Raw genomic sequence first — 21230 nt, 5'->3', positions numbered from 1 at the left:
AAGCGTCTGCAGATATATCAAAACAGAAAATTTTTAAAATATATTTTTTTAATGTTAAATGTTATATAATCATTTAAAAATTCAATAGTATATATAAAAATAAAAGAATATTTTATTGAGATATGTAGTTATAGTTCAAAAAAACTAAAATAGAATTTTATGATATTATTTTATTAAATAAAGATGAAATATGTTTATAATTTTATGATATAATTTTACTAAACCCTAAACCCTAAATTTGAGAACCTCCGGATAGAGGGAAATGAGACCATTGTTGAATATGATCGAAAACTTCGTGACATAGCTAATGAAGCTTTCAGTCTCGTTGACCCTTTGTCAAATTAAAGGCTTCTCACCAAGTTATTGAGATTCCTTCTAGAGCGGTTTAACATCAGAATATGTGCCATCAATGAGTCAAAAGACACGTTCACATGAAATTTGGAAGATTTGGTAAGCTTTCTCAGGACATTCGAGATGAATATAGATCTACAAAGAAGAGATAAGGGAAAAGCCATTGCATTGCAAGCTTCTGATGACTCCTTCAATAATCTAATTCAGGAAGCAAATGAATCTGATCTCGGTGAGGAGTCACTATGCCTTAATGCTAAATCTCTGGAGAACTCCGACTTTGACGAAATCCAGGAATCTGACCAAGAATAACTTACTATAGAGACTGTCCAGATGATGTATGAAGAACTGTATGATGACTGGCTCAAAAGAAATGAGACAAATTCGATACTCTCTTAGGAAAATATTGAATTAAAGAGCAGTTTGTCTCGACTTGAAATCCTATTAAGTAGGAATGACCTCGAACTGTGCAAAGTCAAGAATGATCTTGAGAAGACCTCAAAGACTCTTGCAAAATTCAACTCAAGTTCGTCAAGACTTGACTCAATGCTAACTATGGGGAAAGACAGTAGAACTGGTCTTAGATATGTTGAAAGCGTATATGAACATGGTGAATCTTCCAACTCCGTATCAAAATCAACTGTGTTTGTAAAGGAAAGTGAAGACGATTATGTCCCCTTAATAGTGAACTCTCCTATAAAGACTCTGCCAATCTCAAAGCAAGCCTCGGAACAAAGGCTGAAACAAAACATAGCTTTTTCCTCTCCCTTGAAAGTTTACCCGCTAGTGAAGATGTCACAAACGAAGAAGCCAATGTCAACTTCTAAATCAAAGTAAAGAAAGCGACATTTTACCTGCCGCTATTGCCATAAGCCTGGGCACATCAAATCCTTCTGCTACAAAATAAGAAATGACTACCTGAATTGGGAGTCAAATCGGGTGTTGCACAACACCACAGTCAAAACTTCTTCCACAAAGAAAATATGTATCCAAAACTGTTATTCGATGCAATGTCATTTATAATTTTTTAAAAACTAATATTGCAGAAACGTGGTACTTTGACAGTAGGAGAAAGTAATGATTGCCGTAGTGCCAAGGTGAGTGATCTAGACCTTGGCCCTCGTCCCCATTGAGGGCCTAGAGTCTCGTACATACAAGTTTATCTATACCATTAAGGATTACCTTTGATTATGTTTGCTATGTTTTAAATGATCGAGACCATCTTGCGAAATTTGATTCTAAAAGTGATAAAAGCCTATTTCTTGGATACTCAATGAATAGTCGGACCTATCGTGTATTTAATTTGAAAACTAGGACAACTATTGAATCAATTAATGTCGTGTTTGATGATTTTGCATATCTAACAAGAAAAACCAAGGAGGATGACACTGAAGGACTACTGGATGTAAGTGAGCCTCTAACCAAAAATGGTTTTGAGTCTGGTGCTGAGAATAGTGAGACAACAACCAGCATAATACCGCCACTGAATCAAACAGAAACGCTAGATGATGAGGACAATGATGATGGAGTTAATAATTACGGAAAGGACATTCCCAGTAAGATTCAAAAAAATCACTCATTATTTCAAATTATTGGTGAAGTGCATGTGACATTCAAACAAGGAATAAAGAAAAAGTGGACTACCGCGTAATTTGTGTTAGTCTGCATGAATACCACGTTTTTTCAGGTAAATCACTCTTGTTTTGTGTCTCACATTAAACCTTATGTCTCACGTTAAACCTAAGAATATTAATGATACACTAAAAGATGAATACTAGATCAATGCTATGCATGAAGAACTTGAACAATTAATATGCAATGATATATGAAATTTGATTCCTAGACCATCGAATGCCAATGTTAATGAAACAAAATGCATTTTCAAGAATAAAGTGGATGAATATGATAACATTGTTCGATTTCATAATTTTTTTTTTTTTAAAAAAAGTTATTTGTTCTTCTACACAACTATATATGTTGTTTTTTTAAATGCGACCCCACCTTGGATGAGCAATCGCATTTGGTATCATCGTCTTACATTTCCTAATCTAAAACTCTGAAACACCCCATCCAATTCTCTAGACCCTGCCTACTTAAAGGGCCATTAGGCTAAATTCTACTGCACGATTACCCACTCATAAATATGCCAAAAATTTCAAATTTGAGATTGTCCTGGACAAAATTTGCAAGAAATAGATGATACGACCGACCCATCAAATTTTTGCTGCAAGATTACTCATAATTAACCTTAATTATTTAGAGTTCATTGATAACCCTGAACAACCAGTAGGATTCGTCTTAGAAATAAATCAATCCAGAGCTATTGTTTCAAGAATGAAGCATTCAAGCCGCTTTCTTCCTCTTGAAGACTTCACAACTATTGTATTAGTACCTGCATCTGCAGAAAAAGAATGAAAAGACAGAATTGAGCTCATCGACACTTTCGCCTGGAAAATATGAAGACCAAAAACACAACTGAATTTAACTAAGAAAAGGATACAGAGAGTTCGATTAATTATTTGCCTCCAACCGAGCTCACGTTCCCTGAAACCAAAAGAAGACAAGAAGCATATCATATAGTTATAAAGACACATCAATGCTCAGAATTGAAATGCACCACATCATACCTAGCGTGGGAACCGTCAAAAGTAGCGTCGAGGCCAAAAAAAAAACATCACATTCTTAGAGAAAATAACATCTCCGGGCTCCAATTAAAGAAATTCCAACTGATCAACAAGCTCTTGTAGATCTTCATCCCACTCTGGAGTTTCAGGAACCAAATTTTCCACAGCTATGTCTGTCTGTTTATCAACGGCAGAGACTTCTTCAGCGAACTCAAGAACTGTAAGATCATCACCAAGCAACTTCTCCCATATTTCTTCCGTGGTAGGATTTAAACTTGCAACACCTGTGGAGGGAGTTTTCTTTGCACAAGCATCATTTTCACCACTGCTAGATCCATCAAACATTGCAGCGGAAAGAAATGTTTCCATTTCCAGTTCAATATCTTGAAACTTCTCCTCATCTTGGTCTTCTTGAACATTCTCCGCGCTTGGACTCATGGTCAATCTCCTCTTTTGCCCAATTTCTATTCTCTTTGTATCTTTTTTCTGCGAATATTGGTCATAGTATTGCTGCAGGAACACTGGACTACTAAAGGCTTTGGCAAGAAAACTCATCATTTGCTGTTGTTTTGCCTCCGCGCAGTGTATCCTTTCTTCAATTTCCAAGATTCGGTCCCTAGACTTTTGCTGCTGTTGTTTAAGCTTCAAGATTTCCGCCATCAGAAGATTTCGATCTCTTTTCAGTCTTTCAACCTCTTCCTCCATTCCATATAGACCCAACTCTACACAAGAACCTTCACTTGGTTGAATAATGCTGCTTTGCACCAGGTTTCGCCTTCTTTTGATGGTTTTCAAGAGATGTCTCTGTCCTCCCAAAAACCCGCCATTGGCAAACTCCCATCTATCTGGATCAACTTTTCTAAAGCCCTGCAGATTTCAATATTTTAGTATCATCGTAAAACTCACACTACATGTGCTTCCAACTGATTAACATCATAACCAGAGCAAAAAATCCATTGCAAGCATCGGAAATTATCAAATCAAGCAAATATTTTATTTTTTCCCCCTGCCAGCGCATTGAACTAAACTTTCACTCACACTGGTAAATAGGCCCGTGAGAATCATTCATTGCAAAAAAAAAAAAAAACGATAGTCTTATCCAATAGCTCAAGGCAAAGATTATAGGTTTCAACCACCAAGTAATGAACATGTAGCACGTGTTGGCTTCAAAAAATATATGTGTTGCACATGTTGATTCATCAGAGCGTCAAACTAAGCGGAGAAACGCAAGTAATTAGAACTAACAGAATGATTTATGGGAATGTATGGAAAGATTGTAGTATAATAAACATAAAAGGCAAGAAAGAAACTTGAAACCTAGTTCTTGAAGACACTCACATATGTGTTGAGTTGGCGAACGAAACTAGAGAAATTGCTATGCTTGAAGTGTCTTGGAAGCAAAGTGGATGAGAATTTATGAGAATCCCATACAATGAAGCTGTTCTTAGTCTTGCTCCAAGAAATCACCGAATCGGTTGAAGAATCCTCAACCATTTCAAAGATCTTGATCAAGAATGGAGGTGGGCCCGTTTCATGCAGACCCTCCATTGGTCGTGGCGAAGAAGATGACGACGACGAGGCTGCACCACCAACACCGCCGCTGGTGGTGTCGCGCTCCCCCTTTGATTTAATTTTGACGCCTTCCATTGCCTTCAAGATCGAAACTTTCTTCGAAAAATTAATCCCGATAATTGAATTTTGAGTTTATTTCGTTGGGTTTTGTGGTTTCCAGTGAGTGAGAGCGACTTTTATTAGGGTTTGACAGCGGGAACGAAAGTTCTGGAAATTTGGAGAACAAAGTTTCAACTTTTCTTGGATATTTCTTGGATTTGTCAGCACGTTTCAGAGTGGGCCTAGTGCTGCTCTTCCAAGATAGCTTGCTACAATATCGGAAATGGTCTAGAACCTTCTGAAGACTTCATTTGTAAAATTACGAACTTCATGATAAAAGAAATGATAAAATTATAGGACAAATTATTTATTTATTAATATAGAATTACGGAATTAGGATCCGTCAACGAAATTAGTTGAACAAAAATAAACAAGACATGTTTCTTTTATATAAACCCGTCAAGCCCAATCCGACCATATTGAACAAGAGATGTTTTTTTTATGAGTTCCCATGGCCGACCTATGATGTACATCCCTCGGTTTCAGTTCATATCTCATCACAACATGACCCACGCATAGGTACACATAATCATCGAATGATAACTCTGTTTTAGAGACCGCAATTACCTCTTTCGGCATAAATATTGGACAACAGTACATAGTTTCGTGAATTCCATGGTTATAAGCTCCTCAATAGCACTCGGCAAGTGTCCATGTATTTCTGACACATGGAGAAGGCTCCGTTCCACCTCTTCCCTGGTTTTCTCAATTTGTCACATAAAAGTTGTAGTTTTGAAATTCTTACGAAATCCCTCTATTTTTTTTATTTTTTGATCGTTTTTGGAAATGATAAACATGGCGTTGCAACGTCTTCTCTATCAGGTCAGTTGCCAAGTTTTTAATCACTTAAATCTCATGTCTAATTCTTATTTTTGATGGGATTAATTTGATTTTCTTCGATTTTAGCCCTATTAATTGCACGATTTCGAAAGCCCTAGTCTTGGAATTTTTTATGCGTTTCCCGTGACAAGTTGTGATTTTTGTAGGGGTTCTGTTTTATTTGGCGTAAAGTCTGTATCTTTACCTGAATCGATTGTTTTAGATTCATGAATTTTTTAATCTGGCTATTTTGAAAGACAGTTGTGTTGGAGGATGAGTATATTGGATTTGTTTTATTGATTTAATCAGTATTTTTTTTTCCTTCTCCTTTTTAGTATATTGTTCTCTGGTTTCAAGTGGTTCTTATTGTGGCAGTTTTGGCGCATGGAAAGGAAAGATTGTCATAATGCTCTGTTGCCTGTAACTTCAATGAAATTCTCATTTAATCGTGTTTGTTCTTTGGAAATTTAATATTCAATTTATTGCTTGTATCAATTGAAATGACTACTTAATCACATATATCGTTTGGATGTTTCAGATTCAGCATGCTTTCACTCGCTGCTCTGCTCTTGTTTAGCGATTCCCTGTGCATTCTTATTATAGGTAAAAGGCAACAATGTCAACTGAGGCAATTTAGCAATTTAGCTGCCCGAAGTTACAGAACTTCACCATATGCTAGAGGATGTGGTACATACCCTTTCTTTCCCAACTAAAAATTTATGTTCAGCTCCTTGCAAATGTGTTAATATTTTTCTATCAAAATGATTGTGATACTTTCTTCTTCACGACTTTGGCGAATGATAGCAATTGGATTCTGATGATTTTTTACTCTTTAAAGTTTGTTTTCCAGTATTTGTTTCTTCTGATTTTCTGTGGCATGCTACTAATGTGTGGCTGTGCAATTGAACGATGAATATGTTTATGATGATTATATCTCATCACATGTGTGCGTAACATGAACTTGGTTGAACTAGCATAAGAGTTGAATATGTAATTATTATTTAGCCTAGAGTGAGCCAATTAACTTTTTATACATAGCTTGCATGTGTCAAATTGCACATCTTTTGTAGCTCATGAAAGCATTCACGTTTTCCCACAAAGCTCTGTTTAAACTAGCGATACATTTACTTATTAATTATGCATCGATGAAATCTTTTGATAAATACATTCTGAACAAGGCCATGGCATGTCATGGAAACACTTGGGATTGATAGGAACGTCACCGTCCTAGACAAGGGTGAAAAGGTCTGTAGATTATTAAACTCATTCATGTCCTTGTGTGTTTTAAGTTCTAGCAGTCCCTCTTTCACCTCTTTTATTCCAAATGCACTTTGAAATTGATTTAATCTACTGCATCTTTATTTTGTGGTCATATTTGCTTCATGATTAACATGATTGATTTATCATAGAATACTCAGTAATGTCATGCTACTCCCTTGATTACATTCTGTTCCTACCTATTATACGCATTCGTGCTTATCACTCTTTTGTTTTCTCATGTGGTGCACAAACTTTCTAGTACTCTAGGAGCAGATTCAATGGGAAGGCCCAAAACTTTGGCAGTCTAGCTCGTAGATTGCGTGAAACAGATGGATCAAGTGACACTGCTTATCTTTAGGAGCAATATCGTCGAATGATCCAGAGTCAGTCATAAGAATGTTTGAGAGTGAACCTCCGCTACACTCTAATCTGCAGCTCTTGCTGAATATGCCAAGACTTTGGTGAAGGTTGATAGGCTTCATGAAAGTTAGCTTCTCAAAACATTGAACCGAGGTGAGGATCAAAATTTTTTTTCTTCCCAATTGCAAGAGGTGTTTTTTTATGAATATATTCCTACCTCGGTATAGCTATATCGAATGAACTACTTCCCATTGTTTTGTAACTCCTCTTCTGTGGTTACAGATTTTGTTTTGTCCCTTGAAAACTTATATTTTGACTGAACTTTTATGTAAGGATCTCAGGTGCTACTAGCTCGCAAGTGGATAAAGAAAGCGTTGGAGCACTTTCAGCTTTTAGAAATTTGGGGAAATCTTCCAAAGATGGAATTCTGGGTACTGCAAATGCGCCTATACATATGGTGACCGCGGAAGGAGGGCACTTCAAAGAGCAGTTGTGGTGGACTGTCCGTGCTTTGGGTTTGTCATTCCTTTTAATTTTTGGTATTGGGGCTCTAATTGAGGTTAGAGGAATCAGCAAAGGTATTGCCCTATGATTCAGTTTTGTCTCTAATTAAATGATAAAAAATATGCTTCTCACTTTTCTGACAGGGCTTGGTTTACATGAAGAAGTGCAGCCCAGTATGGAATCAAATACAAAGTTTAGTGCCGTGAAGGGAGTTGATGAGGCAAAAGCTGAACTGGAAGAAATTGTCTACTATATTCGTGATCCCAAGGTATTGCCTTTATGGGTATTGTTTTGTAAACCCTCAAATACACGCCAAAAGAATGGAGTACTTGTGAACATCATGCGGTTTTAAATGTTGGTTCAGGGCAATTGTTTAAATAGACTAGTATTTAACATGATGCCGAGGGATTTGACTTTAGACCTTGTGTGTTTGCTCTAAATAAGTTTGGTATGTGGCCAGTGTTCTAAAACTCGGGCTAAGAGGATGGCGCCGACCTCACCGAAAAGGTGTTAGGCGGTAAGCGGGCCTCGACGTTTAAGTTTTTTTGGGATTTTAATTTTTAAAGTCCAATTAAACCAGAACAAGACATGAGAAAGAACAAGACATGAGAAAGACATAAGAAAGAATTATAGATTTCTGCTTTTAATTTTTTTAATTAAAACCACGATTTGTTTACTTGCGATTGTCCTAATATACCACTCTTATCTTCTTTGTTTTTTGCACACATAGGAATTGAATCCGACCCTAAAGATAATATTTTTATATATTTTGATTTATCTTCCATTGCCTATTATCATGTCTCGTTTGTCTCGTCTTTAGCCAAAGAAGCAGGAGGAATGAACCAATTTCAATTGGATTTTAACGATGTTTGGGTTGAAATTTATTCTAAGAACCATTACAACTCTCTTGATACCGTGGAATATGCCTAGTCTCTGCCTACATTTGCGAAATTTTTTTGAACTTTTCAATGGGAGAAAGCGGTTTTGAAGGGTTTGGTCGAGGGCAGAAGGATTTAGCACTGGAACGAGGGGTTTGTTCGGACTATTTTTTTGGGGAAAAAACATAACTTGAAAATGCAAGTTGTGCCACGTCATTCCTTCGTCCAATCTCGTCCTTTCTTTCTGGAATTCCTAAACCAACTCCTGTATATGATTTTGCTAAAGGAATAGAATTATATAGATTCTCACTTTAGCTAGATTGTCATTGCAGCGTTTCACCCGTCTAGGTGGAAAACTTCCAAAAATTGTTCTACTGGTTGGCCCACCTGGCACTGGAAGACAATGTTGGCAAGGGCTATAGCTGGAGAAGCTGGTGTGCCATTTTTCTCTTGCAGTGGAAGTGAATTTGAAGAATTGTTTGTTGGTGTTGGAGCTCGTAGGGTGAGAGATCTCTTTGCTGCTGCAAACTAGATTTGTAGGATCCTTAACTCCTAATCGTTATTACAATGTAATTTGATTATAATTAATTAATTACAACGAAAAACGAGTACAAAATTTCTTTACAGTTAGCCCAAAATGTGTCAACTATAATTATAATAATAAAAATAGTGTATCATAAAGTCTCGTCTAAACATAAAATAAGTCAACACATGAATGAATCCAACTAATTACAAACAATTCATATCATCGGGACATGTCTTGGTATATAGATACATATATACACTGAGATATACTACTCAACCTCAACTCAGATGTGACTCTCTTCGGAAGTACATTCTCCGGTCTTCTGATAACCTGGATATTTGCCATTGTCCACACACACAGCTCCCATTTGGGGGTGAGCAAATGTTCCGTATGGAACAACATAGTAAATACATGTATCTACACAATGATATATGATATGTAATGCATGCATGTCATGGAGATATCATGTCAAATGCACATCCACTAAGCATGTATCAGAACCTCTTGAGCTGACACACCAGCTTCGGTCGAGTATAAGGGAACATCCGTATGATAACGTCGGCAAAGCATTATCAATTCCCAAATCTTAACCAATCAATCACAGGGGCCACAAATGACTATGTTTTTAAGGGTCACATAATGCCAAATATAGCATCGTGGTCAGAGCCCCATAATCAAAATTCAATGATATAAAGGTATGGAAGGATCATAGCTCAACGTGCATGTCATGTATCGATGTATGTATAAAATGATGTGTGTGAACAAGATATATTTTATACATCGATCTACCAATCATGAATGTCATGTATACTACATCAACTCAACAAATAAGGTATATCGACAAATATATTTTCAGTCAGATGTGACACAGATACCTGTCGTATGTTACTTAGTAGCAACATACCTCAATTTTTCGTTTTCAGTTCAATGTAACTTTAAAATTTCAGTACAGAAAATCTATTTACATAATCAAATATTTATTTTAATCAATAAAGTCATTCAAATGCAACACTAATAGCGTATTTGAATGTATCAATTCGTTCTACGCTATTTAGTTTAACCTTTATTTTAATAGGATAATTATATAGCATTATAAAGCATAATAACTCATTATTCTACACTCATTATTATACATCCAACCATTTACCATCAAAATTTCATGTTTCAAAATTGTTTTGAAATTTTGAAAATTCATATAAAATTGAAATTATAACATAATTCAATTTCGACTTTGAAAATTAGTTTCTCGTCGGCTATTCTATCGCATATATTGATTTCGAATTCAAATACACGATATTTCAGCAATTCAATAAATAAAACTGCTGAATCCAAGAGAAAATCACATCAAAAGAACGCTCTCAACACGAGGATTTTGAATATATAATTTGTTTTGAGTTTCAACAACGTTTCAAGGTAGATTCGGATGATAGAACTTGATTTCTTTGTTTTTCTTTCAAAATTTCAGAGGAAATGGAAGATATATTCTGAAAAATTCATTCTTATCCACCTTAAATCGTGTGCAGCTAAGGCGGTGCGCGCATGTGTTCTAGATCTGGCGCAGCCGCGCGCTTGTTGCTGTCCAGAAGAAGTTTGACAAAGCTTAGCACATAGGTGCGCGAGATCCTGCTCGGGTATGCGCCTTATTCTATCCGAAACACTATTTTACACTTTGAATTAGTAAAAGTGATCAACATGAAAGTTGTAGATCTATATCTTTGTTTTCATTTTTCATTGCTCTCAATCAGTTTGGGCATCGGACACGAAAGTTATGCTCATTCTCCTAAAATTCTGAGTGGGGGAATTTCAATGCACACAACACAATTCTGGATGCTTTTGTCTTTATTTCTAAATCGATTTGGGTAAAACTCAAAACATAAAAGTTTTAGTGTTATGTATTCGCTTTATAATGAAATTGGTTTCATTTCATTTGAAATAATACTCAAATAATTACGCTAGAAATCATAAATCATGTTTGCGTAATTGTGCTAGAGCATCAATGATTGCACGCAGCGGACTCCATCCCATGCTTGCGTTTGACGAAGACCTTCCTAATGAAAACAAATTCGATTTTATTTGGTTAATTTCCGTTGTCTTTTTGTTTAAGATTGGTATATGAACGTTGTAGCAGTATTAGATTATTTAAGAAATTTAAATAATATATATATTTACATGTACATGTGCCACTACCACTTATATTTAAATAGTTTAATTTAAAACTTTCACTACTTCCAGAATCATAGGGAGTCGAGAAGCACGATGAGTTTGGCTAGAAAGAACTGAAGAAAGGATATACTGTCATGCTTATATTCTTCGGATCCAAGTTTCCCATTCTATAATAATAATAATAATAATAATACTGAGACACATAACATTCATAACCTTTCTAATAAGATCTACAAATATTATTTTCAGACAAACAATCATTGATTTAAATCGACGACGCTTATTTTAAAATATCAAGAAATAACAAACATCTCATGTGAATTTATGTGCAAAAAGAATAGAAAGGTGGCAATAATAAAAATATTAAACGCCTTTTCCGATTCAGCGCACTTCTCTTTTATAACCAGTTCCGCAGCTCTTCCTTTATCTCTTCATTTCACGCACACAGAAACACACTTTTTGGGATCAGATTCTCGATCTCTCCAGATAAAAAAGGGAAAAATCCCATCTTTTTCTCAACCAGAGAAAGGGGAGAAAGGATAAAGGAAAGGATTTTTTCCTCAGATCTTTCACTCTCTCCTCCATCTCTCTTGCTTTCACTTTCTCGCATCTTCAGTGGAAAATGGGTGTCCAGAAAAGGTACATTACATCAGATGAGCTCAAAACACACAACAAAAGAGGGGATCTTTGGATCTCAATTCAAGGGAAAGTGTACGATGTTTCAGAATGGGCGAAAGATCACCCTGGCGGCGAGTTACCGCTCTTGAATCTTGCGGGCCTAGATGCAACCGATGCATTTGTTGCTTATCATCCAAGCACAGCCTGGCAGTATCTTGACAAATTCTTTAACGGGTTTTACTTGGAAGACTACTCTGTGTCCGAAGTGTCCAAGGATTACAGAAAACTAGTGTACGAGTTCTCTAAAATGGGGCTTTTCGAGAAGAAGGGCCACGGGGTTTTGATTTCAATATGTTTTATGGCGTTGCTGTTTGCTGTGAGTGTCTATGGAGTGATTTTCTCTGAGGGTGTGCTGTTGCATTTACTCTGTGGTGGTTTGGTGGGATTTCTTTGGATTCAGAGTGGTTGGATTGGGCATGATTCTGGTCATTATCAAGTGATGATGACTCGAAAACTCAACAGAGTTGCCCAGGTTCTGTCTGGGAATTGCCTCGCAGGAATCAGCATTGCTTGGTGGAAATGGAACCATAATGCTCACCACATCGCTTGCAACAGCCTCGATCACGATCCAGACCTTCAACACATCCCGTTCTTCGCTGTGTCTTCCAGGTTATTTAACTCAATCACTTCTTGCTTTTACGAGAGAAAACTGGAATTTGACACTTTGTCAAGATTCTTGGTTAGCTATCAGCATTGGACATTTTATCCTGTGATGTGTTTTGCTAGGATTAATTTGTATGCACAATCAATCTTCTTGTTGTTATCTAAGAGAAAAGTGCCCAATAGAGGGCAGGAGCTATTAGGATTGCTGGTGTTTTGGATTTGGTACCCTTTGCTTGTTTCTTGTTTGCCCAGTTGGGGTGAAAGGGTGATCTTTGTCTTAGCGAGTTTCACGGTTACCTCTACCCAACATGTTCAGTTCTGTTTGAACCATTTCTCATCTAATGTTTATCTTGGATTGCCTAATGGAAAAGATTGGTTCGAAAAGCAAACAACTGGAACTCTCAATATATCGTGCTCGTCTTGGATGGATTGGTTCCACGGTGGATTGCAATTCCAAATCGAACATCATTTGTTCCCTAGATTGCCTCGATGCCATCTCCGTAAAGTCGCGCCCTTTGTAATGGAGCTCTGCAAGAAACATGGATTGCCTTATAACAGTGCATCGTTCTTGGAGGCGAATGCTATGACTATCCAAACACTTAGAAATGCTGCGTTGCAGGCTCGGGATTTCTCCAAACCAGTTCCAAAAAATCTAGTCTGGGAAGCTGTCAACACTCACGGTTAAATCCAGAGAATGCGGTTCACATTTATTTATGCGTATCTCACAATTGGCTTGCATTGTTTCTTGAACAATTTTTAAGCATGACAAGTGATGTTCTTGTCTCCATATTTTCTAGAATGTTGTTTGTCGAACAATGTTGAACATTTTATTCAGTACTTTGAGAGCTTCAAAATGTTTGTTTCAATAAGTAGTGAATGCTGTCTGATCTTGATTGCTTGGAAGAGCGCATTTCTCAATTTATCATATGTAATATGGGTTCCTTAGTTCTTACTTTTAATGCAGTAGGCTAGAGAATGACTATCTGGTTGAGTTCGATGCTCAAATTAAACTCTGAAGAATCGTTTGAGCAAACAAATTTAGCTACCACAGTAAGTCAGCAACAAGTAAATTAGTTGTCAAGTGTGAGATTAGTTTTTTAGTCTGGCTGCATGCATTTTTATTGGTACAATAGCAATTGACAAAGTTAACCATAGGCAAAAATAAAAACCTATTCCATCCGGTACAGCCTGGAATTTGACACTTTGTCAAGATTCTTGGTTCATGTGATGTGTTTTGCTACGAGTAGATCCAAAAAATCTCCGCTCTTCCGTCTGCCATACTGTCCATACATGCTTTAATAATGGGATGGACACAGCTGTGAATATACCAAGAAATGTGGTCCAAATCCCAAAATAGCAAAAAACAAGCTAGTTTTTATAAGTGTTTGGGTAGTCATAGCGTGGGAATGTAACAAGCGATTGGACGTTGAATTGGCTGGGACTGTTGTAGTTTTATTGTTGGCCCATTATCAAATGGTTGAACAATCACCTTTTGTTCATTTCATTTATTATTTTCTTAATAATATAATAGCAACAGTTATTTATTAATAATAAAATACTATGACCTTAATTTTTAGGCAAAAATTTATGTGAGACGGTCTCACGAATCGTATTTTGTGAGACGAATCTCTTATTTGGGTAATCCATGAAAAAACATTACTTTTTATGTTAAGAGTATTACTTTTTATTGTGAATATCGATAAGGTTGACCCGTCTCACAAATAAAAATTCGTGAGACCGTCTCACAAGAGACATACTCTAATTTTTATTATGCTTTATGTGGAAAATAGCTATTACCATGAAAATGGATAATAAGAAACACTAGGTAAGGATTATGGATTTAATCGTCATAAAAAACAAAAACCCAGTTATTAAATAATAATGTTCAAAATTTGTAGCATATTTTTTCCCATTATGATTATTATTACCTTTTGACAGAAAAATCATCTTTGTTCATATTGGTCGTAATAAATTTTTGAGACTTAAAACGAGATCTCAAGATTGCATGTAATATAATAAAATAAAAATCATAAATGATCTCCACTCCATATTTTCAGATCCTTTTATTAAAAAACCAAATCATACGGGAGTTTTTGTGTTTAATCAAATTTGAATAATCGATTTTCCATTACATACAACGAGTCCATTACTTTTAGTTGAAAATTATCCCGACAACTCAAGGAGGATATTGTAATAATAATAATATTTATTCTTGAAAACGTGATTCATTTACATGTGATAATAAATAATATAACAATTATAAAGTTTTATTTGCTTATTTTTCCATAAAAATATTAAATCTGTCCAAAGATAAGTTTCTTATTTGTCATGCATTAAGATTTGATTATTACAACAATAGTATCACTTGCAAAATAATATTAATGTCTAGAGACTTGATATTGATATTGGACTCGGTATCTTGATATGAGATTTGTCATTTATTTTAATATTACTTAAGATGAGTATGTTATTTGTGTTATTATTATGTTCTATTTTCAGCAAAAGTTGTCACTATATATACTATTCTAAGTTGAGTATCGATCCTTAATGACAAATTTTAAGGATTGGAAGGTGAACATTGTTATTGTTTTTGGGTGTATGAATCTAGACCTTGCGATCAGGATAGAGTAACCTACCGCTCCTATATATTCTAGTTCATCTTAACAGAAGGTTAGATATGAGAAGTGAGAACTCTCTATCCGCATATCTTATGGTCATTAATCGCGGCATACCAGAGGCTTTTAAGGGTGCGGTGCCTGACAGTGTCAACAAAGCTAAAGAATATCTCGATGACAACCACTTCGTTAAAAACAATAAGGTGGAAACAAGCACAATTCTAAAGAGCCTAATTTCTATGAAGTATAAAGTTAAGAGAAATATTCGGGAATATGTAATGGGAATTTCCCACCTTGCATCATAGTTGAAGACACTTAAGCTTGAATTTTCGGAAAACATGCATCTTACTTCTCTTCCAAACAAGTTTTTTCAGTTCAAGATAGGTTATAACTGCCAAAAAGAGAAATGGACTTTTAATGAGCTCATTTCATATTGCGTTCAGGAAGAAGAAAGATTAAAATAACACAAGACTAAAAGTGTTCATTATACAAGCACCTATAAAGATAACGGCAAAAAAAATTGAATTAGGCTGCTAATGGCTCACATGCAAAAAAACAAAAGCAAGATAAGAACAAGAAATGTTGTGCTTTTTTTTTTTTTTTTTGTAATAAAATGACCATATCAAGAAATATTGTCCTAAGTACCATGCATGTCGTGCTAAGAAAAGTACATTCAAGTGTGGTATGTTTTGAAGTAAATTTAGCTTCAGTACCAAGAAACCTTTGGTGGTTCGATTTTGGTGCTACTACTAATATCGTTTCAGTGCAGAGTTTTCTGAGCTACCGAAAGCCAAGTGATGCTGAAAGATGTATTTATTTAAGTGATGGCAAGTCGGTCAAAGTGGAAGCAATATGGCATTTTAGATTGTTATTAAGTACTAGTTATTATTTAAACTTAATAGATAATTTTGTTGTATCGTCGTTTGGACATAATTTGGTTTCCGTTTTAGTTTGGACAAATTAAGTTATTTTTGTTTCTTTGGACACAACCAGTTTAGTTTATTTATTAATTCTAATATTATTGGAACTAATTCACTTATAATTTATGATATTCTATATATGCTTGATATGAATGATTTTTATATTGAAACCCTAAATGTGGAATCATGTGGTACTATGCGTAAATGTAATCATGAAAAGTCATGTGCAGTATGGAACAAGCGATTATGACACATATCTAGAAATAGTTTAACGACTTGTTTCGGATAGAATTTTTAACTCTGTTGATTTTATAAACTTAAACAATTGTGTCGAATGCATCAACGGAAAACAAACCAAAATAAAGAAGAAGGGTGCATATAGAACCACATAAGTATTGGAATTGATAAATACAGATATTTGTGGATCATTTCCATGACCTTGGAATGGTCAACAATATTTTGTATCATTCATTGATTATTATTCTAGATATGCATACCTGATTCTTATTATGAAAATCACAGACATTGGACGTTTTCAAGTCATTTAATAAGGTTGAAGTCGATAATCAACTCGATTAAAGAATTAAGAAAGTCATATCTGGTCAAGGTGGTAAATACTACGGTAGGAATGATGGTTCAGGTGAACAAGGTCCATAACCTTTTGCTCAATGCCTAGAGGGATGTGGAATCATCCCGCAGTACACCATGTCAGGCTCACCAAGAATGAATGGTATAGTTGAACGACGAAATCAGACTCTTAAGGATATGTCAAAATGTATGATCAGTCATTCAACCTTACCAGAGTCACTTTGGTGAGAAGCATAAAAAACAACAGCTTACATTCTAAATAGAGTACCAACTAAAGTAGCTAATAAAACACCTTATGAGCTTTGGACAGGGCGAAAACCAATTCAAAAACATTTTCATGTTTGGGGATTTCCGGCTGATGCTAGGCATATAGACCACATGAAAAAAACTGGACTTGAGTACAATCAATAGCTACTTTTTTGGGTATTATGAGCGATCATGAGGCTATAAATTTTATGATCCCAAAGTAAAGAAAATATTTGAGACGAGAACTACAATATTTTTTTTTTTAGGATAATGAGTTTGGGAGGAAAAATAAAGTAACAGACTTTGTCTTCGATGCGGAATGTGTTCTTTAAGAGGAAAATATTCATATTCTTATGATTCATATTGATAATATTCAGAATTGTATTCCTGTCATCGATCAAGATGTGAAACAGGAACAAAAGACATTGTCAATCAACTCCCAAGCGAACAAACTCACCAACCTCAAGAACCAGCATCTGACAAACAATTGTCTTTACGGATGTGCACTAGAGAAACGAAGAGCTCAATTCCAGATGGTTACATAGTGCTACTCCAAGAACATGAGGAAAACAATGGTATGGCGAAAGACGATCCAATCAACTTTCATCATGCTATGAAAGATTCAAATTCTCAAAGTTGGGTCGAGGCAATAAGCGAGGAGTATAAGTCAATACAAGATAATAAAATTTGAGAACTTGTTCCATTACCAGAAGGCATGAAACCCATTAGTTGTTAGTGAATTTCTAAAACCAAACGAGATTCAAACGGTAATGTAGAAAGATATAAATCACGTCTTGTAGCTAAAGGATAACTCAATAGTATGAGATTGACTTTAAAGAGATCTTCTCTCCAGTTTCATCAAAGGACTTGAAGACAATCATGACATTTGTCGCACACTTCGATATGGAACTCCATCAGATGAATATCAAGATAGCTTTTCTCAATAGAGACATTGATGAAACAATTTATATGGTGCAGCCAGAACATTTGCATTGGGAAATCAAAAGAATGTGGTTTGAAAACTTAAGAATTCTATCTATGGGTTAAATGAAGCTTCTCGTCAATGGTACCACAAGTTTCATCAAATAATTATCTCATTTGCTTTTGAGGTGAATGGAGTGGATGATTTTGTGTATCATAAATTCAGTGAGAGTAAGTATATCTTTCTGGTTTTATAGTGGATGGCATTTTTCTTGCCACAAACGATAGAGGTATGTTAAACAATGCCAAGATATTTCTCTCTAGACATTTTGAAATGAAAGATCTTGGTAACGCCTCATTTGTGTTAGGAATCCAAATACACCGAGATCGTTATCGAGATATTCTTGGATTGCCACAAAAGGCTATATGTTAAAGTGCTTAAAAGATTTGGCATGCAACCAAGTAACACCCTGCTCGCTAAATGAGAGAAATTTAGTCATAAACAATGCCCTAAAGGAAGTCTCGAGATTCCGGAAATGCAAAAGACTCCACATGCTTTGGCTGAAGGAAGTCTTATGTGTGCTCAAGTTTGTATGCGTCCGGATATTGCTTACATTTTTGGAATGTTGGGCAGATATTAAAGCAACCCGGGAATAGATAACTGGAAAGCATCCAAAAGGGTAATGAGATACCTAAAGGGAACTACTGATTACATGTTCACATATAAGAGGTCGAACAGTCTCGAGATCATAAGATTTTCATACTTCCGCTTTAAGCCAATATATCATGAGATCCATTTAAGGCTATGTATTTCTTTTTGTTGGCTTAGCTATCTCTTGGAGAAATGCCAAACAAGCACTAACAGCTTCCTCCACCATGGCGGTTGAATTTATAGCGTGTTACAAGGCATCTAATCATGCAATGTTGTTGAAGAATTTTGTCATTAGGATGCATATTCTAGAACGAGTTCATAAACCACTGAAATTTTTTAATGACAATAGATCAGTTGTATCGTATTCGAACAATAATAAGAGCTCGACAAAATCGAAGCACATCGACATCAAATTCATTTTTTTGAAAGAAAGAGTACAAAGTGGACAGATATGGGTGTAATTCAGTTTGATGAAGTCTAGATCTAGTGAGAGTTTGTACTATACATGTTATGTTTAATTATGTTGTTCAAGCTTATATATTTGGATTTTTTTATCAGAAATAAAGTTCACTATTTACTTTACACTTTGTCTAACTGAGTTTAAAATTTTGATTTCACTTTGGTAAAAAAAAAGACCAGTTAAAACTGACATGAATAGATCATCTTGCATATAATTTTTATGTCACACATTCATTATTGATCTGTCATTTGATCAAATTGATGGCTTAGTTGTGATAGATACAACAAATATTGTATTGATCTTATGTCGATATAATTAATGGACGAGATTGTTTAAGAAACCATATGATTCTGATGACAAAAGTTTTGAGCTCATTAAGTTTAACACATTTATAAGATTACACATATGGGTCAGTGATGGATTGTTGGAATTTTAGGGGTCATAACTGTAGTTATAAATACTTAAATGTCATCATTTAAATAAGTCATAAATTGATGTGGTCTAATTTAAAATAAAAATTGACTTACGGCTTTAATTTCATGATATTATTGTGTGTATACTGTATATGATATTTCTGAATTTTTGAGAGTTCAAGTTAGAAATAATGAAAATTTTTTTAATTAAAAAAGAAGATTATAGTCCGAATTTTGCGTAAAATCATTTAGTTTTGTTTCTCATCAACAGAACTCTCTGGTTTGAAAAGAAAACTGCAATATTGAATATAATTACCCATAGTCGTCTACAAGTCATAGATTTTGGTATGCTTCCACAATTATGATTATTATTTGAAACCGACAGATGTGAAATTCGATGCATGCTCGTATTGGTGAGGTGAGATTAGATGTAGATGCGGGTTGTAACAGCATAAAGTAAATATTTAAGTATGACGAAACTTTCGGGGATGGGAGCTAAAGCAAGTCTGATTATGTCTTTGGGTTCAGTGCTTAGAGCAGAATCGGAAGGCATTGTACTTTTCTCCCCGCATAATTCATTTGGGAGAGGATCTCCGGTTGGAAGAAACTCTCATCTCATAAATTCAGTCACTTGTACGTTATTAGATGTTCTTATCGTTAACAAAATCGAAGTAACTGATGATGACCGGGTGAATCGGGTGCGAGTTTTGTGGGCGATTACACCGGGTCGGATTGATGAGATGGAGATGGTTGTCCATGCACCTGGACCTGCACTCTCAATGGAGAAAGAACGTTAATGAGCACCGGAAGATTTTCCGGCATGATCACTCCGACGCTCAAGTCAGTGAAGGATTTTTGAGAATCTTGTAATAAATATTGTAGACAATATGTAAGTGAACGAATCTTTAAAGTTTGAGCAAACCTGATATTTATAGCAAGAAAGACAACGATGACCTTATTTTTAGTGCACACTTACTAATTATGGCAAGATAGTTGTCCATACCCTAGTTTCTGACAACTTATCTGACACGACAAATCCATGTGATTCTGACAGTAATGATTATCAAAATAAGGCATCCCATACTTGCGTACTCGAGTGCGGTGCTACTATCGAGGTAACCCGGGTAGAAAACCACTATCCGATAACTTGTCTGGAAGCCCAGGCTTCTGGTAACTCGAGGTATATGCTCGGCTACTAATAGCTCTGGGAGATAATGTATCGGGCATAGATTTGCTTGGATATTTGTCGGATTTGCACAAAAATTCTCATAACCTGATCCATGACCCGTGATCATCTGATACCCATGACCCGAGCCTCCCGGGTATCACCATAGCCCATTAAATCTTGTCATTTACTCTTAATCCAAGGTTTATTACATTAAAAACAATTCTGAATCAAAGAAAAATTAAAAGGTCCAAAATGTATATATACATCTGGTAGAGACCACAACGTTCAAATTTCAATAATACTATCGATTCACAATATAAAACATCAAGTAGGTTTATTTTGATATCGTTTCACGAGTCTATATCCATAAAACACGTCGAATTAAACATATATATCCTGAAAAATAGTATTTTACATTAAAAAAAACATCAATTTTTCATGATTTTGGTCAAGTTAGAAACTTGTCTCAGAAGGTTTTTTTTATATAAATATCATCGTAATCCACAAATTAGTAAGTAAATACGATTACCGAGTGGAAATTTATCCAAACCAATACCAAATTTTGGATTCAAATGCCACTTAAGAATAAAAACCAACCCCAAAAAAGGTACCCAACCACATGGGGTTAGTGCGCCAGATTCCCCAGTTCCCCCAAATACAATTTTCATCATTCAAAACAAACCCACAACTTTAATTTAATCCCAAAACAACCCCTAAGCAACCGGTGACAGAGAGTTTAACATGAGTCGAAACCAAGTGCCAGTATTTATCCAAAATTACAAAACAACCCCAAAAATATCGAGATGACACTTT

The 21230-nt window shown here is 35.4% G+C and overlaps 3 protein-coding genes and 1 long non-coding RNA gene across 10 annotated transcripts; 2 read left to right on the top strand and 2 right to left on the bottom strand.

Moving 5' to 3' along the window:
- Window positions 1-2377: 2377 nt before the first annotated feature.
- Window positions 2378-4747, bottom strand: LOC142552359 (heat shock factor protein HSF30). The gene is made up of 3 exons (XM_075662121.1): window positions 4311-4747; window positions 2976-3839; window positions 2378-2892 (listed from the first exon to the last, which is right to left on the bottom strand). The coding sequence occupies exons 1-2, from the start codon at window positions 4617-4619 to the stop codon at window positions 3060-3062; spliced, it is 1089 nt and encodes a 362-aa protein (XP_075518236.1). The 5' UTR covers window positions 4620-4747; the 3' UTR covers window positions 2378-2892; window positions 2976-3059.
- A 1040-nt stretch (window positions 4748-5787) lies between these two features.
- Window positions 5788-7109, bottom strand: LOC142552362 (uncharacterized). The gene is made up of 2 exons (XR_012821736.1): window positions 6975-7109; window positions 5788-5886 (listed from the first exon to the last, which is right to left on the bottom strand). It is a non-coding gene; the product is annotated as an uncharacterized LOC142552362 (long non-coding RNA).
- Window positions 5883-10795, top strand: LOC142552361 (ATP-dependent zinc metalloprotease FTSH 5, mitochondrial-like). Of its 7 annotated transcripts, none has more exons than XR_012821734.1 (5): window positions 5883-7235; window positions 7416-7660; window positions 7730-7854; window positions 8797-8966; window positions 10514-10795. XR_012821734.1 is itself a non-coding variant. In XM_075662123.1 (4 exons), exons 2-4 carry the CDS (start codon window positions 7537-7539, stop codon window positions 8884-8886), a joined length of 339 nt encoding a protein of 112 aa, XP_075518238.1. In that variant the 5' UTR covers window positions 5883-7235; window positions 7424-7536; the 3' UTR covers window positions 8887-9145. The 7 variants fall into 7 exon arrangements, 4 of the variants coding, with proteins under 4 accessions (XP_075518238.1, XP_075518240.1, XP_075518241.1 ...); XR_012821733.1 differs by lacking the exon at window positions 10514-10795 and adding an exon at window positions 10456-10479; XR_012821735.1 differs by lacking the exon at window positions 10514-10795 and having other exon boundaries at window positions 7756-7854; window positions 8797-9145.
- Window positions 10796-11542: 747 nt separating this feature from the next.
- Window positions 11543-13393, top strand: LOC142552358 (acyl-lipid (9-3)-desaturase-like). Its single transcript, XM_075662120.1, has one exon. It carries the CDS (start codon window positions 11776-11778, stop codon window positions 13117-13119), a length of 1344 nt encoding a protein of 447 aa, XP_075518235.1. The 5' UTR covers window positions 11543-11775; the 3' UTR covers window positions 13120-13393.
- Window positions 13394-21230: the final 7837 nt, after the last annotated feature.

This window comes from Primulina tabacum, chromosome 7 (assembly GCF_025594145.1).
Source record: "Primulina tabacum isolate GXHZ01 chromosome 7, ASM2559414v2, whole genome shotgun sequence".
In the NCBI taxonomy this organism is placed as follows: Eukaryota; Viridiplantae; Streptophyta; class Magnoliopsida; order Lamiales; family Gesneriaceae; genus Primulina; species Primulina tabacum.
Note: the sequence above shows the minus strand (reverse complement) of the source record. Positions and strands in the feature narration are given on the sequence as shown.

Excerpts from the sequence above, each read along its gene's own strand:
- LOC142552359 (XM_075662121.1), bottom strand. The coding sequence starts at position 4,619 with ATGGAAGGCGTCAAAATTAAATCAAAGGGGGAGCGCGACACCACCAGC. Across the intron at positions 3,840-4,310 it reads TTCGCCAACTCAACACATAT|GGCTTTAGAAAAGTTGATCC; the intron begins GTGAGTGTCTTC and ends TGAAATCTGCAG.
- LOC142552358 (XM_075662120.1), top strand. The coding sequence starts at position 11,776 with ATGGGTGTCCAGAAAAGGTACATTACATCAGATGAGCTCAAAACACAC.
- LOC142552361 (XM_075662123.1), top strand. The coding sequence starts at position 7,537 with ATGGTGACCGCGGAAGGAGGGCACTTCAAAGAGCAGTTGTGGTGGACT. Across the intron at positions 7,661-7,729 it reads GGTTAGAGGAATCAGCAAAG|GGCTTGGTTTACATGAAGAA; the intron begins GTATTGCCCTAT and ends CTTTTCTGACAG. Across the intron at positions 7,855-8,796 it reads ACTATATTCGTGATCCCAAG|CGTTTCACCCGTCTAGGTGG; the intron begins GTATTGCCTTTA and ends TTGTCATTGCAG.